Genomic DNA, 13,668 nt, shown 5'->3' on the forward strand with positions numbered 1-13,668 from the left:
AAAGAGGCTATTAAAGAAACCAAATACTGACACTACAAAATGTGGACGTCAGATGAGTTGCATGCTTGAGAGTTTGTGCAAGATGTTCTCCTTCTTCATAAAGTCAGAGCTCTTTGAGAATGCTTACAGCATTCATGACTTTTGCAAACATTCCAGTCATCTTTGTTGTTGAACTTCCCGTTCTTTTACCCAGCATATTTTCCTGGATATTTTTTCTCTCACATAGTAATGAATAGCAGAATGTGAGTGGATGAAACAGTTTTGCTGACCTGTGGACTTTTCCTGTTGTTGTAAAGGAACTTTTTTCCAGGTTATTATAATTCTTAGTCCTCAATATACATATGAATGCCAGGAGTTTTTTAGATAATAAATGTGATTTTTTTTGGCTTTATATATTTTTTAACAAGATCATTTCTTATTAAGGTAGTGGAGTGACCATTTGGCTCTTTCTGGAATTTTCTCTAAATATAACTAATGGGTCAAATGAAAGAAAAACAATCCTACCACTGTTTCTTTCCTTTTTCCATAAATTACGATTGCAGGCAGTGTCAGCCTACTGTGTCACCTCACAGCGAAACAGCACCAATTCCAGTTCCTACTCAAATAAGGAATTATCAGCGCATAGAGCAGAATCTTACATCTACTGCCAGCTCAGGCACAAATGTACATGGTTCTCCAAGGTAAGTTAGTAGCTTTTTTCTTGCTTAATTCTTTTTCATCTCCTTTAAAAAAAATTTATTGCTATTGGAAGATATGTTACTTTCTGTGGCATAGTTAGTGTCTTACATGTGTGTATAATGGGAACGCACAAAATTGAATAATAAAGTTTTATAATTGATGAATTTAAATGCTATTTAAGCTTAGCTTGATAATATAGTATGATATGTATATATTTGTATATATTTTATATATGTTAAGTATACATGTGTATAGACATATATACTTAAAAAGTATAATTACTTTTAAGAATTGAGGAAGAACTTATTAAAAAATGAAATCCCACCAGTTGTAGCAGATTATTTACATATTGTTTACTTTTTCCCCCATCCTGAGACCTTACTAAGATCATGTTAAAGGAATAACAAAGGTACAAGTCCACAAAAACAAGTGAAATAAGAATAGATTATTCTTTTTTTTTTTTTCTTTTTCTTTTCCTTTTTTTTTGTGCTTTAGAGACGGGGTCTCACTACGTTGACCAGGCTGGTCTTGAACTCCTGGCCTCAAGCAATCCTCCCGTCTCAGCCTCTCAAAGTGCTGGGATTACAGGCATGAGCCACCACGCCTGGCCAAGCATAGATTATTCTTACTCTATTCAGTGAGAGAGAGAGTTCAGTAAATTTCTGGAAAACAGAAGGGGATAGAAGAATGGTACTTGATTTAGCACGGCAGACATAAGTATGCATGTAATCAGGGATTCTGACATAAGGAGAATCACTGTGCCCCACAGTACCCTCAGAGAGACCTAAATCTCAGAGCACCCAATAGAGTGGAGGGAGGAAATAGCACTTTGACTTCTGGTAACTAATTCTACATATATGTATGTCATGGACATACTCTACATATACAGGCCTCTCCTGTGTATGAAATTGCATTTACACAAAGTTGTTAACTGTTACGATACCAAAGGATGAAAAATAAGCCAAGTGGCCACCGGTAATGAACTAATTTATTAGGATCCATCTCTGATAATGGAATATTACACACCTTCCATTCCACAAAGAGTGAAGGAGTTCCATCTGTGCCAAGATAGAAAGATTTCCAAGTTATATTATAAAATGGAAAAAGTAAAGTGATTAACAGTATATTGTACAGTGGTTCTCAAAGTTTAGTCTGTGGATCCCTTCAGAAGGTCCATGAGGTCAAAACTATTTTCATAATAAAAATTAGACGTTATTTGCTTTTTTCATTACATTGATACATGCACTGATAGTACAAAATGCAAAGATGGATAAAGCTATTGGTACCTTTGCCTGAATCAGGGTGGTCATACCCAAACAGTACTATTAGTCTTTGTATTCTTCTCCACTACACACTTGCAGTACAAAAGAATGTCCTTAATGAGGCAGTAAAAATTAATATTTTTCTTTGAAAAAATCTTTGAGTGAGATGTACACATAAAGCACTTTTGCCACATATTAGAGTAGTTATCTTAGGAAAAGCATTGTATGATTGTTCTAGTTCCAAGTTGAGCTAGCTGCTTTGTCATTGAGTACCCTTTTTACCTTAAAAAATGGCTGATAAACTATGGTTATGGGTATCAAGCAGCTATTTTGTCAAAAATGGTAAGTCTTTCAACTTTGAAGAAAACAAGTGATGATAAAACTTGAGCTTTTAAGCAAAAATTGGAATGTTGGAAAAATTCAGTGGTGAATACAAGTTTGACAGCTTCTGTTATACCTTGACAGGTGTTTCTTTTAAAATTGAGGGTGATATTTTGTTATGAATATGACTTTTTGATATTGTTTAATGTATCAGCATTGGAATATCTGCATAACTCAATGAACCAATGTTTTCCAGATTACTGAATGGTTAAAAAAAATCATGCACAGGTAAAAATTTCATTCAAAGTGCAAGATTGTTTGCAAAAGAATGGAGTCTCACATAATGGAGTATGAGTTCATTAATCTGGTTTCAGATCCACATTGCAGCCAACCTTTTAGCAACGACCACTTGCTGAGTTTTGGTGCAGTATCAAAGAAACGTGTCACAGTTAACCTGAAAAGGCTACCAAAATATTCCTTCCTTTCACAGTTACACATCTGTGGAAGGCTGGATCCTCTTCATATTCTTCACTCAGAATAACGTATCTTACAACAGATTGAATGCAGAAGCAATTATGAGAATCCAAATATCTTCTGTGAGCCATTAGAAATTTATAAAAATATATGAAATAATGCCATGCTTCTTACTAATTTATTTTGTTTTGGAAAATATGCTTATTTTTCATAATCTTATATTAGATGGAATAAGCTTATTAATGAGTTAATAATTCTTAAAAATTCTCAGCTTAATTTTGAATACAGTAAATATCAATAGATATAAATTACATAAACAGAACTCTCTGGGGTCTTCAGTAATTTTTAAGAGTATAAACAGGACCTAAGACCAAAAGGATTCAAAATGATTGGTATGTAATATATCACCTTTGGTGTTAAAACATGGTGAAAAGGAGTATATATTTAGTTTGTTTTGTATATGCATTAAGGAACTCTGGAAGGATACACTAGAAACTAAGAATCATGGTAACCTTTTGAACAGAATTGGGGAAGTGTTGGGAATTAGGCAGATAGAATAGAAAAATGGGAGGGAGACCTCACTCTTTTTATGCATCTTATAATTGTTCCATGTGACTGTATTACATATTTTTGAAAACTACTCTGTGGCATATTGTTAGGAAGTTTCAGAAAATGCAGGAATAAAAAGAGAGTTCTAGAACCTTTTATAGAAGGAATAATTTACTTTTCAGATCTGCAGTGGTACGAAGGTCCAACACCAGCCCCATGGGCTTCCTCCGGCCGGGATCATGCTCCCCAGTACCAGCAGACACAGCACAGACAGTTGGACGAAGGCTCTCCACTGGGTCTTCTAGGCCTTACTCACCTTCCCCTTTGGGTAAGTAGAGTTTAAAAACAGTTGTTTTCAACCTTTTTTTCACTGTAATAAATCTGACATGACACATTTTCTTTAGGAACTTCGGCTCATGATGGCAGTGATTCTCAGCTGATTGGAGGCCATACCCCATCCCTCCATCTTTACCCCAATCCCAACTCCCTCTTTTCTTTTCTTTTTCTTTTTCTTTCTCTATTTGAGACAAGGTCTCACTCTGTCGCCCAGGCTGGAGTGCAGGGGGCATGATCTCGGCTCACTGCAGCCTCCGCTTCCCGGGTTCAAAGGATCTTTTCACCTCAGTCTCCCAAGTAGCTGGAACTACAGGCACATGCCACCACACCCAGCTAATTTTTTTTATTTTTTTATTTTTATAGAGACAAAGTTTCACTATGTTACCCAGGCTGGTCTTGAGCACCTGGGCTCAAGCATCCACTTGCCTTGGCCTTCCAAAGTGCTGGGATTATAGGTGTGAGCCACCGCGCCTGGCCCCAACTTCTTTTTGAGAATCTCTGTATAAATTTGTTAGGATCTCTACTGGAAATACAATAATATAAATGTAATTTATGTATAAAAAGCATCTCCTTTGGGATTGGGCTCTAAATGCAAAGTCAGAAACCCTAGGTTGAAGTGCATAAAATGCCTTTTCTACTTATCACTCATACTTATAAGGATTACTGTATAGCAGCTCTGGGTCACAATTACCAGAAACCTTCCAGTTCTGGTAGGCATGTGGTGGCAGCTTTGTTACAGATCTTCCCACTTCTCCTGGTACCGTAATAAGGAGAATGCCAATACAAACAAAACACCAGAAACAACAAAAACCCTACCAAAAGGAAAAACAAACCATGTACCATATCTTCAGTGAAACCAAGAGACAGAAATAAAAGCTCAAACTGCAGAAATATGTGTGAGAGAGCCAAAGCCATTGAGACTACAGCAGCCGTATGAGAGGCAGCACTGAGGTGGTGGGAAGAACAGATGGTGCACGCAGGGCCTGGGGGTGGCAAATCTCAAAACTGCAAAAAAAATACTTCCGGGAGAGGGCCCCACCTTCAGTCAGAACTGCTGAAGTAACACTAAGATGGAACAGGAAGAAGTCTCCAGAGACAAAGAGAAGGGCTTTCCTCCGGAGCCCTGTTTAAAACAAGACAAAACACACAATGATAGTGTTAAGAAAAAGAAAAAAGTTTAAATTGCCACATTACCTGTTGCAATGGTTTCAAAGCTGTTTTTAGATGGAAAATCTTTAAATAAAATTTTGGCCCTTTCTCACCCCTGTAGCAGCCCCTGAGGTACTTCAAGGTCTCCAAAGACAAGGTCCAAATCTCATCCTTGCACACAAGGATAAAGCCCTTCCCTAAGGATCTGATCTCTGCCCACTGCCTGATCCCTTGGAATGAGCCCTCTTGATATAGACATGTTTCTCATCTGCTTAAACTGCCTGAAGCCTTCCCTAACTCTCTCTCTCTGTGTTAGTTTTAATTCTCAGAGAAATGGATGCATAGAACATATTAGATATACAAGAGAGTGACTTGGGGAAACTTCTGTGAAGAATGAAGGGGAGGAGCAGGAGGAAGCAGGGAGGGCCCTCAGACCAAGACATAGGTCCAACACCTGGAAAAGGAGGGCAGGAAGGAGGAAGAGCTGGCCAGGAAGAGTCTCAGACTGTGGTGTAGGTCTAAGAAGGTTTCAGCCAGACTGAAGAAGTAGCCCCAAGCACTGGATTGTCTTGTTAGAGGAATTCCCTGACCCGCTTCAACAAGCCTGAATTAGTGCCCCACCATATGCAGTCATTGGCTGGGAACAGCCCTGGGGGAAGCCTAGCCTTGGCACCAGTGTGGTAGATCCAGAGGGACTGCAGCTGCGGCTGTCTGTTAGCTGTGCCCTGCAGCTCCACAAGCCCGGACACTTTGTACAAACTCTTTGTACTTACCTGTCTTATGGACATACCTGTTAGGAGCATTTATTTGTTTATGTGGTTTTTCTTCCCCTAATGTTCTTATTTCAAGGCAGATTATATGATACTTTTTATCTTAGTGTGCAGCACCCAGCGGATTGGTTGTCCAGTAAATGTTAGTTGAACTAAACGTTTGTTACTTAAAATTTTCTAACCAGTAGTTTACTGTGCAATTTGTGCATGTGTTGCCTGTTGCCATCTTTTATTGGTTTTTGATCATTTTTCTTCCTTTCCCCATCTTTTTTTTTTTTTGTAGTTGGTACCATTCCTGAGCAATTCAGTCAGTGCTGCTGTGGGCATCCTCAGGGCCATGACTCCAGGAGTAGAAACTCCTCAGGTAGGAGAATGTATTTGGTTTATTAATAATTTGAATTGTATTATAAATGGATTTGAGTTGTGTTTTTCTAGTCTTATCAAAGAACAGAATTGATATGAAATATCTCCTCTGCCATCCTGATTTTTAGAATCTTGGTCTAATGTGGTTTAATATGTCATAAAGCTAATCTAATACCTCCTTTTGGATATGAGATTCCTTAATGAAAATAAGTCTTAGGAATTAAATAACTTGGCTAAGTTTTGGTTATTTTCACATAGATAATGAAAATTATTTATGGAGTGAAATTTTATTACTTTAATACTATTGATTAATAATACTTTTTTTTTTTTTTTTTGAAATGGAGTCTCGCTCTGTTGCTCAGGCTGGAGTGTAGTGGCATGATCTTGGCTCACTGCAACCTCCACCTCCTGGGCTCAAGCAATTCTTCTGCCTCAGCCACCCAAGTAGCTGGGACTACAGGTGAGCAACGCCATGCCCGGCTAATTTTTGTATTTTTAGTAGAGATGGGGTTTCACCATATTGGCCAGGCTAGTCTCGAACTCCTGACCCTGTGATACACCTGCCTCGGCCTCCCAAAGTGCTGGGATTACAGGTGTGAGCCACCATGCCCGGCTGATTAATACCATTTTTGGTAAGAGCCATGAGTCAGCATCAGATAAAATAATATAGATTTTAAAAATTATATGTATTTGCCTGAAAAGATATGTGTGAATCGTGTCTTTATAAGTTAAAGACACTTTATAAGTTAAATTCTGTTGTATGGATATTTAAGGAGTTGGCCAGTTAAAGGAATCCTGTGTTACTTAGAAAAGCACTCTTTAACAAAGCTTAAATAACTTTATTCAGACCATAAGATTTTAACACAAATTTATTTTTATAAAGGGCAGTAAAATTAAATATCAGGTTTGGAAAGAGATGAAGCCAGAAGTGGTCAATAGCAAAGCTTCTGTTGGTTTCTGTTTTTAGAAGAATGATGGTTAGGTCGCTAAGAATATTTGCATGCCCTTTATATTATTCTTGCTAGTTTGGCTTCTAAGAAACTCCAAGGAGTGTGTAACTGGAGTCAAGGATTAGTGGACCTTCGGTTGGAAACAACAAGGTTTGTAGGGGGGAAACAGGGACCTCCTAGGCTCTTGATTTGGTGTCCCCTGAAGAGGCAAGGATATCTGCAGGCAAGTGTTATCTTTGTGAGAATATGGATGCTTTCGGTTTTAAGTGTGTAATTTAATGGACAAAGTACAGAAAATCCACATGCTTGTTATTTTTACACAAAGTAAAATCTCGGAAAGGTCTGTTATCTTATGATCTTCTTTCCTACACGTTATATATATTTGTTTATTTTGTTTTTTTGAATAAGGAGTTATTTTGAGTTAGTTCGAGTTTTCTTTTAGTTGCTGTGTGAGAAAAGAGAATAATTACATAGATTTATCCAGGTATGTATTCATATAGAGTAAAAATCATCCTGTTCAGTGTAGGTTTTTGTTGTATTCATTAACTTTAATCATTAACGATATTGTTCTCTTTGGTGCTAATCAGACCTTGCATTAATCTGAGTTATTTGCTAGCTACTGATTAAAAACAGCTAATAACCCGTAATCATTAAATTCTGTCTCCTGAGAATATGAACAATGGACTTGTTTTGCAAAGGATGACAGAAAAATAGTCTCTTGCTAAGTAAATCACTTTTAGAATGTCTTATGAAAAATAAGATATTTATCAGAATTCTCATTTTAAAAATTGTCTTCTTAATTTTTACATTGTTGCACTGCACTTCTTCACTTCAGGTTAATGTTACATTTGTTTTCTTGTTAGGTTCTCCAGTGCCACAAGCTCAGTCCCCACAGTCTCTCTTATCGGGTGCTAGACTGCAGAGCGCCCCCACCCTCACTGACATCTATCAGAACAAGCAGAAGCTCAGAAAACAGCACTCTGACCCCGTGTGCCCATCCCATACTGGGGCTGGGTACAGCTACTCACCTCAGCCCAGTCGGCCTGGCAGCCTTGGAACTTCTCCCACCAAGCACTTGGGGTCCTCTCCACGGAGTTCTGACTGGTTCTTTAAAACTCCTTTGCCAACAATCATTGGCTCTCCTACTAAGGTTTGTTTATTAAACCCTTTTGTAGGTCAGGAACTGGTATAGTACTTTATGGAAAGGATTCATTATGAGAATAGCTATAATTTATTTATTTTATTTTTTGAGACAGAGTCTTGCTTTGTCGCCCAGGCTGGAGTGCAGTGGCACAACCTCAGCTCATCACAACCTCCACCTCCCAGGTTCAAACAATTCTGGTACCTCAGCCTCCCGAGTAGCTGGGATTACAGGCATGTGCCACCATGCCCAGCTTAATTTTTTTTGTATTTTTAGTAGAGATGGGATTTCACCATGTTGGCCAGGCTGGTCTTTAACTCCTGGCCTCAAGTGATCTGCCTGTCTCAGTCTCCCAAAATGCTAGAATTACAGGTATGAGCCACTGCTCCTGGACAATAATAGCTATAATATAATGAGCACTTTCTATGTACCAGATGCAGCGTAAGTACTTTACTTGCAGAATGCTTTTTGTGTATGATCCCATTTAATCCTGAAAAAAGGAAATTGAGGCTTAGAGAGTTTAAATTAATTGTGCAAGGTCACACAAGCTGTAAATAGAGCTGCCAGTGGGTTTGACTGACTCCAGAGTCTATACTTCTGCCAGGTCTCACCCGCAGACCCTGACCAAGTAATGGATGAAAAAATGCACTCCAACACAGACATCCAGTGAAGGAGCGGGCTAGGGGACCGGGCCATTCACAGAAAGAGTTGTAGCAGCCACAGCCCTGACATGCTGGTGCTGCAGGCATTTATTTAGTACAGATTTAATGACAAAGGCCTTGAGTCAACATACTTGTAAGTAATTGTGCATGGATGATTAAAGGCCAGGTTCCAAGGCCTAAGTAAACTAACTTATCTAGATCAGTTTTTTTACATCCCCTTGTTATCTAACCTAAGCTTTCAGGAACCAGATAAGAGAATCTGGTTGCCTTCAGCCAAATCCTAACTTTTGTAAAACCTCCCGGCCTTCCAAGAAGGTTTGCATCTTTCTACAATTTTTCCCACCACCCGACCTATCTCCTACATGCTCCTGACTACTGGGTCACACAAGCCTGCCAGTACTGAATAGTTCATGCATCGTATTAACTAGTTTACATATATATATATATATGTCTCTTTAGACCACAGCTCCTTTCAAAATCCCTAAAACTCAAGCATCTTCCAACCTGTTAGCCTTGGTTACTCGTCATGGGCCTGCTGAAGAACAGTCCAAAGATGGGAATGAGCCACGGGAATGTGCCCATTGCCTCTTAGTGCAAGGAAGTGAGAGGCAGCGGGCCGAGCAGCAGAGCAAGGCAGTGTTTGGCAGGTAAAAGACTGTTTCCATTCTAGCATTAAACATGAAAACTGTAATAGTAAAACATAGATTTCTTTTATAAAAGCAGCAAGACTACATTAGTGTAGTGGGTGATTTATGCCATATGGTTATTGATATGTACCGCGTACATTTAGAATCTCTGAAAATCACAGATGCTTCCTGTAACTATGTAAGTACATAGTTCTTCCTGAACTTTTTGAATATTCTATTTCTGTCCTTTATTTGTATTATTGAAGTTTATCTCTACCCTGAATTGTTTGGTATCTATTTCTTGTTTCCTCATTCTCTAACTTCCTATTAACCCTTCTAGTTTTAAAAAGTATACTTTTCCTTTATTAAAAACATCACTATTCTTTTTAGATCTGTCAGTACTGGGAAGTTATCAGATCAACAAGGAAAGACTCCTATATGTCGACATCAGGGCAGCACAGACAGTTTAAATACAGAACGACCAATGGATATAGGTAAGAAAAATGTAGTTTCTTTTTAGGCAGGTAATTTGCTAGCATATGCATTCGTTTCTTACTGCTGTTGTAACAAATCATCACATGCTTGGTGGCATAAAACAACACAAATGTATTATTTCATAGTTCTGGATGCCATCCCTATCCTCTCATCTTCCTTCTCAGTAGCCCATTCAGAGTAGGACCTTATTCAGTATCTTGATGAGCAGCAGCCTGTGTGTTACTAATGGAAGGAGTTCTGACGAAGATTTTTTTTTTTTTTTTTTTTTATCAGTAGGATACTACTGGTCGAAGTTGGCCTAAACCTACATGTACTCCTGAGCATTTACTTTACAGCAACTGGATTTTATAAAGACCCATAGGTCACTGAGACCCCTGAACCTTTCGGAGTTGCTCCAGAGACTGTATGTTCATGACCACCCGTATATATCTAGATTACTTGGCCTGTGTGTCAAAAAAACAAAAACAAAATGCAGATTCTAGACTGTAATTCCATATTCCAGACTTGCTTGCTTAAATTTTCTGGGTTTTTTTTTTTTGGGAGATGAAGTCTCGCTCAGTCGCCCAGGTTGGAGGGCAGTGGTGCAATCTTGGCTCACTGCAAGCTCCACCTCCCGGGTTCACACCATTCTCCTGCCTCAGCCTCCCAAGTAGTTGGGACTATAGGCGCCCGCCACTACGCCTGGCTAATTTTTTTGTATTTTTAGTAGAGACAGGGTTTCACCGTGTTAGCCAGGGTGGTCTCGATCTCCTGACCTCGTGATCCACCCATCTCAGCCTCCCAAAGTGTTCTGGGGGATTTTAGGAATCAACATGTGTAATACACTCCCAGGTGATTATTGTGGACACCCAGATTTGAGAATCACTATTGTAATCTCCTTGTTTTTTTTTTCTCTATAACTTTTTAATTTTCCCCATGAGCATCCAAAGGAGGAAATATCTGAGCCAGCATGGTTTCTTTCTAATCCAAAGAGAATACTGTAGGATTTAATATTTCACTGTACTATCTTCTTCCCTGCATAGTTTCTAAAGAGAAGTCTGATGTAATTCTTACCCTCGTTCTCTATAGGTGAGGTGTGTTTTTGTCCTTGGCTTCTTTCAAAATTTTCTCTGTCTTTGATTCTCTGAAGTTTGAATATGATATGCTTAGGTGCAGATTTTTTCATATTCATTCTGCTTGGTGTTTCCTGTTTCCTAGGTCCGTGGTTTTGTTCTGTCATTAATTTTGGAAGTTTTTCAGCCATTACTACTTTGAATGTTTCTTCTGCTTCTCTCTCTCATTCTTCTGGTATTCCAGTTAAGTATATATTCCACTCTTATAGTTGGCCCATTGTTCTTAAAAGTCTCATGCTCTACTGACTGAGCTAGCTGGGCACTGGCTCCATTGTTCTTAGTCTGTTCTTTTTTTTTTCTTCTTCTTCTTTTCATTCTTATTTCTCTTCGCTTTTTAGTTCAGGAAGTTTCAGGAAGATATTGACATATCTTCAATCTCACTGATTCTTTCCTTGGCAAAGTCCAGTCTACTGATGAGTCCATCAAAGGCATTCTTGTTTCTGTTACTGTGATTTTGATTTTTAGCATTTCTTTTTGACTCTGAGTTTCCATCTCTCTGTCTGTATTACCTATCTGTTCTTGCATGTTGTCCACTTTTTCCATTAGAGCCCTTAGTATATTAATTATCGTTACTTTAAATTCCCAGTGTGGTATTAAACAATTCCAGTATCTCTGCCATATGTGAGTCTGGTTCTGATGTTTGATTTGCTCTCTCTTTTCAAACTGTACTTTTGCCTTTTTAGCATGCCTTTTAATTGAGGCTGGGTATGATGTACTTTGTTTAAAAACTGAGTTAAATAGGCCTTTAGTGTGAGGTTTTTTGTTTATCTGGCCAGGAGTTAAGCTTTATTTAGTGTTTGCTGTAGCTGTAGGTATCAGAGGCTAAAATTTTCTCTGGTATCCTTGTTTTTGTCTCTCCTGTTGTCTTTGGGTTTCCCTATACACTCCTTCTTAAATTGCATCTGGACCTTGCCTAACTCTGTATTTTCTTCCAAGAGTTTTATAATTCTAATTTTAAAAGTGTAAGATGTAGCTCTTACGCTTACGTCTGTGGTCCAGTTTGACTTAATTCATATGGATGATGTGGTGAAGGGATCCAGCTTTATTCTTTTGGATGGGCTATTCAGTGGTCGCAGCACCATTGAAGACTATTCTTTCCCTGTTGTGTTGTTTTGCTAGCCTTGTCAAAACTCGGTTGACCATTGATAGGGTTAGGTTTTGTGTCCCCACCCAAATCTCATCTTGAATTGTAACTCCCATAATTTCCATGTGTCAGGGGAGAGACCAGGTGGAGGTAATTGAATCATGGGGGCAGTTTCCCCCATGATGTTCTCATGATAGTGAGTTCTCACGAGATATGATGGTTTTATAAGGGGCTCTTCCCCCCTTTGCTTGGCATTTCTCCTTCCTGCTGCCTTGTCAAGAAAGTGCCTTGCTTCCCCTTTGCCTTCCACTGTAATCGTAAGTTTCCTGAGGCCTCCCCAGCCATTCTTAACTGTGAGTCAATTAAACCTCTTTCCTTTATAAATTTCCCAGTCTCGGGCAGTTATTTATAGCAGTATGAAAATGAACTAATACAACTATAAATATGTTTATTTCTGGACTCTTAACTATTTCACTGATCTATATGTCAATTTATGCTGGTACCATACTGCCTTGATTACTGTAGCTTTGTCTTAAGTTTTGAAATCAGGAAATACGAGTTTTTCTTTTTTGTTCTTTTTCAAGATTGTTTTGGTTATTAGGGGTGCCTTGAGTTTCCATATGAATTTTTGCATCATCTTGTCAGTTTCTGTAGAGAGACTGGCTGGGGTTTTTTTTGTTTGTTTTTTTGTGTTTTTTTGAGACGGGGTCTCGCTCTGTCGCCCAGGCTAGAGTGCAGTGGCGTCATCTTGGCTCACTGCAAGCTCTGAGAGACTGGCCAGGTTTTTGGTGGAGATTGCATTATTAGATCACTTTAGTGAATATTGAAATCTGTCTTAGTCCATTTTGTGCTGCTATAGCAGAACATCTGAGACTGCGTAATTTATGATGAACAGAAATTTACTTTCTTACCCTTCTGGAGGCTGAAAGTCCAAGATCAAGGCACTTGATCTGGTGACAGCCTTGCTACATCATCACATAATGGAAGGCAGAAGGGCAGAAGAGGGCTTGTCCTTTGACCTCAAGCCCTTTTATAATGGCATTAATCCATTCATGAGGGCTTTTGGGTCTTGTTTCCTCTTTTAGTCTGGTCAAAGCTTTGTCAATTTTATTTATCTTTTCAATAAACTAGCTTTCATTTCCTTGATCTTTTGTATTGTTTTCTTAGTTTCAATTTCATTTATTTGTTCCCTGATTTTTATTATTTCTTTTCTTCTAGTAATTTTAGGTTTGGTTTGCTCTTGCTTTTGTAGTTCTTTAAGATGCATTGTTAGATTATTTGAAGATTTCTTCTTTTTTGATGTGTAGGCACTTTTAGCTATAAATTTCCCTCTTAGTACTGCTTTCACTGTAATCCCATAGGTTTAGTATGTTGTGTTTCCATTATTATTTGTTTCAAGAAATTTTTCAATTTCCTTTCTCCATTGATCCACTGGTCATTCAGGAGCATATTGTTTAATTTCCATGTATTTATATAGTTTCCAAAATACCTCTTATTAATTTCTAGTTTTATTTCATGGTAGTCAGAGAAGATGCTTGATATTATTTCATTTTTTTTTTTTTTTTTTGTAAACAGGGTGTTGCTGGAGTGCAGTGGCACGATCTTGGTGCACTGCAATCTCCACCTCCAAGGTTCAAGCAATTCTTGTGCCTCAGCCTCCCTCGTTGCTGGGATTACAGGTGTGTACCACCATGCC

The 13,668-nt window shown here is 38.5% G+C and overlaps 1 protein-coding gene across 3 annotated transcripts in view; it reads left to right on the plus strand.

Moving 5' to 3' along the window:
• Positions 1-13,668, plus strand: part of ULK2 (unc-51 like autophagy activating kinase 2) — a 99,916-nt gene that overhangs the window by 65,362 nt on the left and 20,886 nt on the right. For all 3 annotated transcript variants that reach the window (XM_019028347.4, XM_019028349.4, XM_019028348.4), the window contains exons 15-20: positions 543-680; positions 3,467-3,612; positions 5,823-5,903; positions 7,716-8,002; positions 9,115-9,302; positions 9,672-9,775. In XM_019028347.4, the coding sequence (XP_018883892.4) occupies positions 543-680; positions 3,467-3,612; positions 5,823-5,903; positions 7,716-8,002; positions 9,115-9,302; positions 9,672-9,775 (944 nt within the window). The remainder of the gene's footprint in view (positions 1-542; positions 681-3,466; positions 3,613-5,822; positions 5,904-7,715; positions 8,003-9,114; positions 9,303-9,671; positions 9,776-13,668) is intronic.

The sequence above is a fragment of the Gorilla gorilla genome, chromosome 4 (genome assembly GCF_029281585.2).
Source record: "Gorilla gorilla gorilla isolate KB3781 chromosome 4, NHGRI_mGorGor1-v2.1_pri, whole genome shotgun sequence".
Lineage (NCBI taxonomy): Eukaryota > Metazoa > Chordata > Mammalia > Primates > Hominidae > Gorilla > Gorilla gorilla.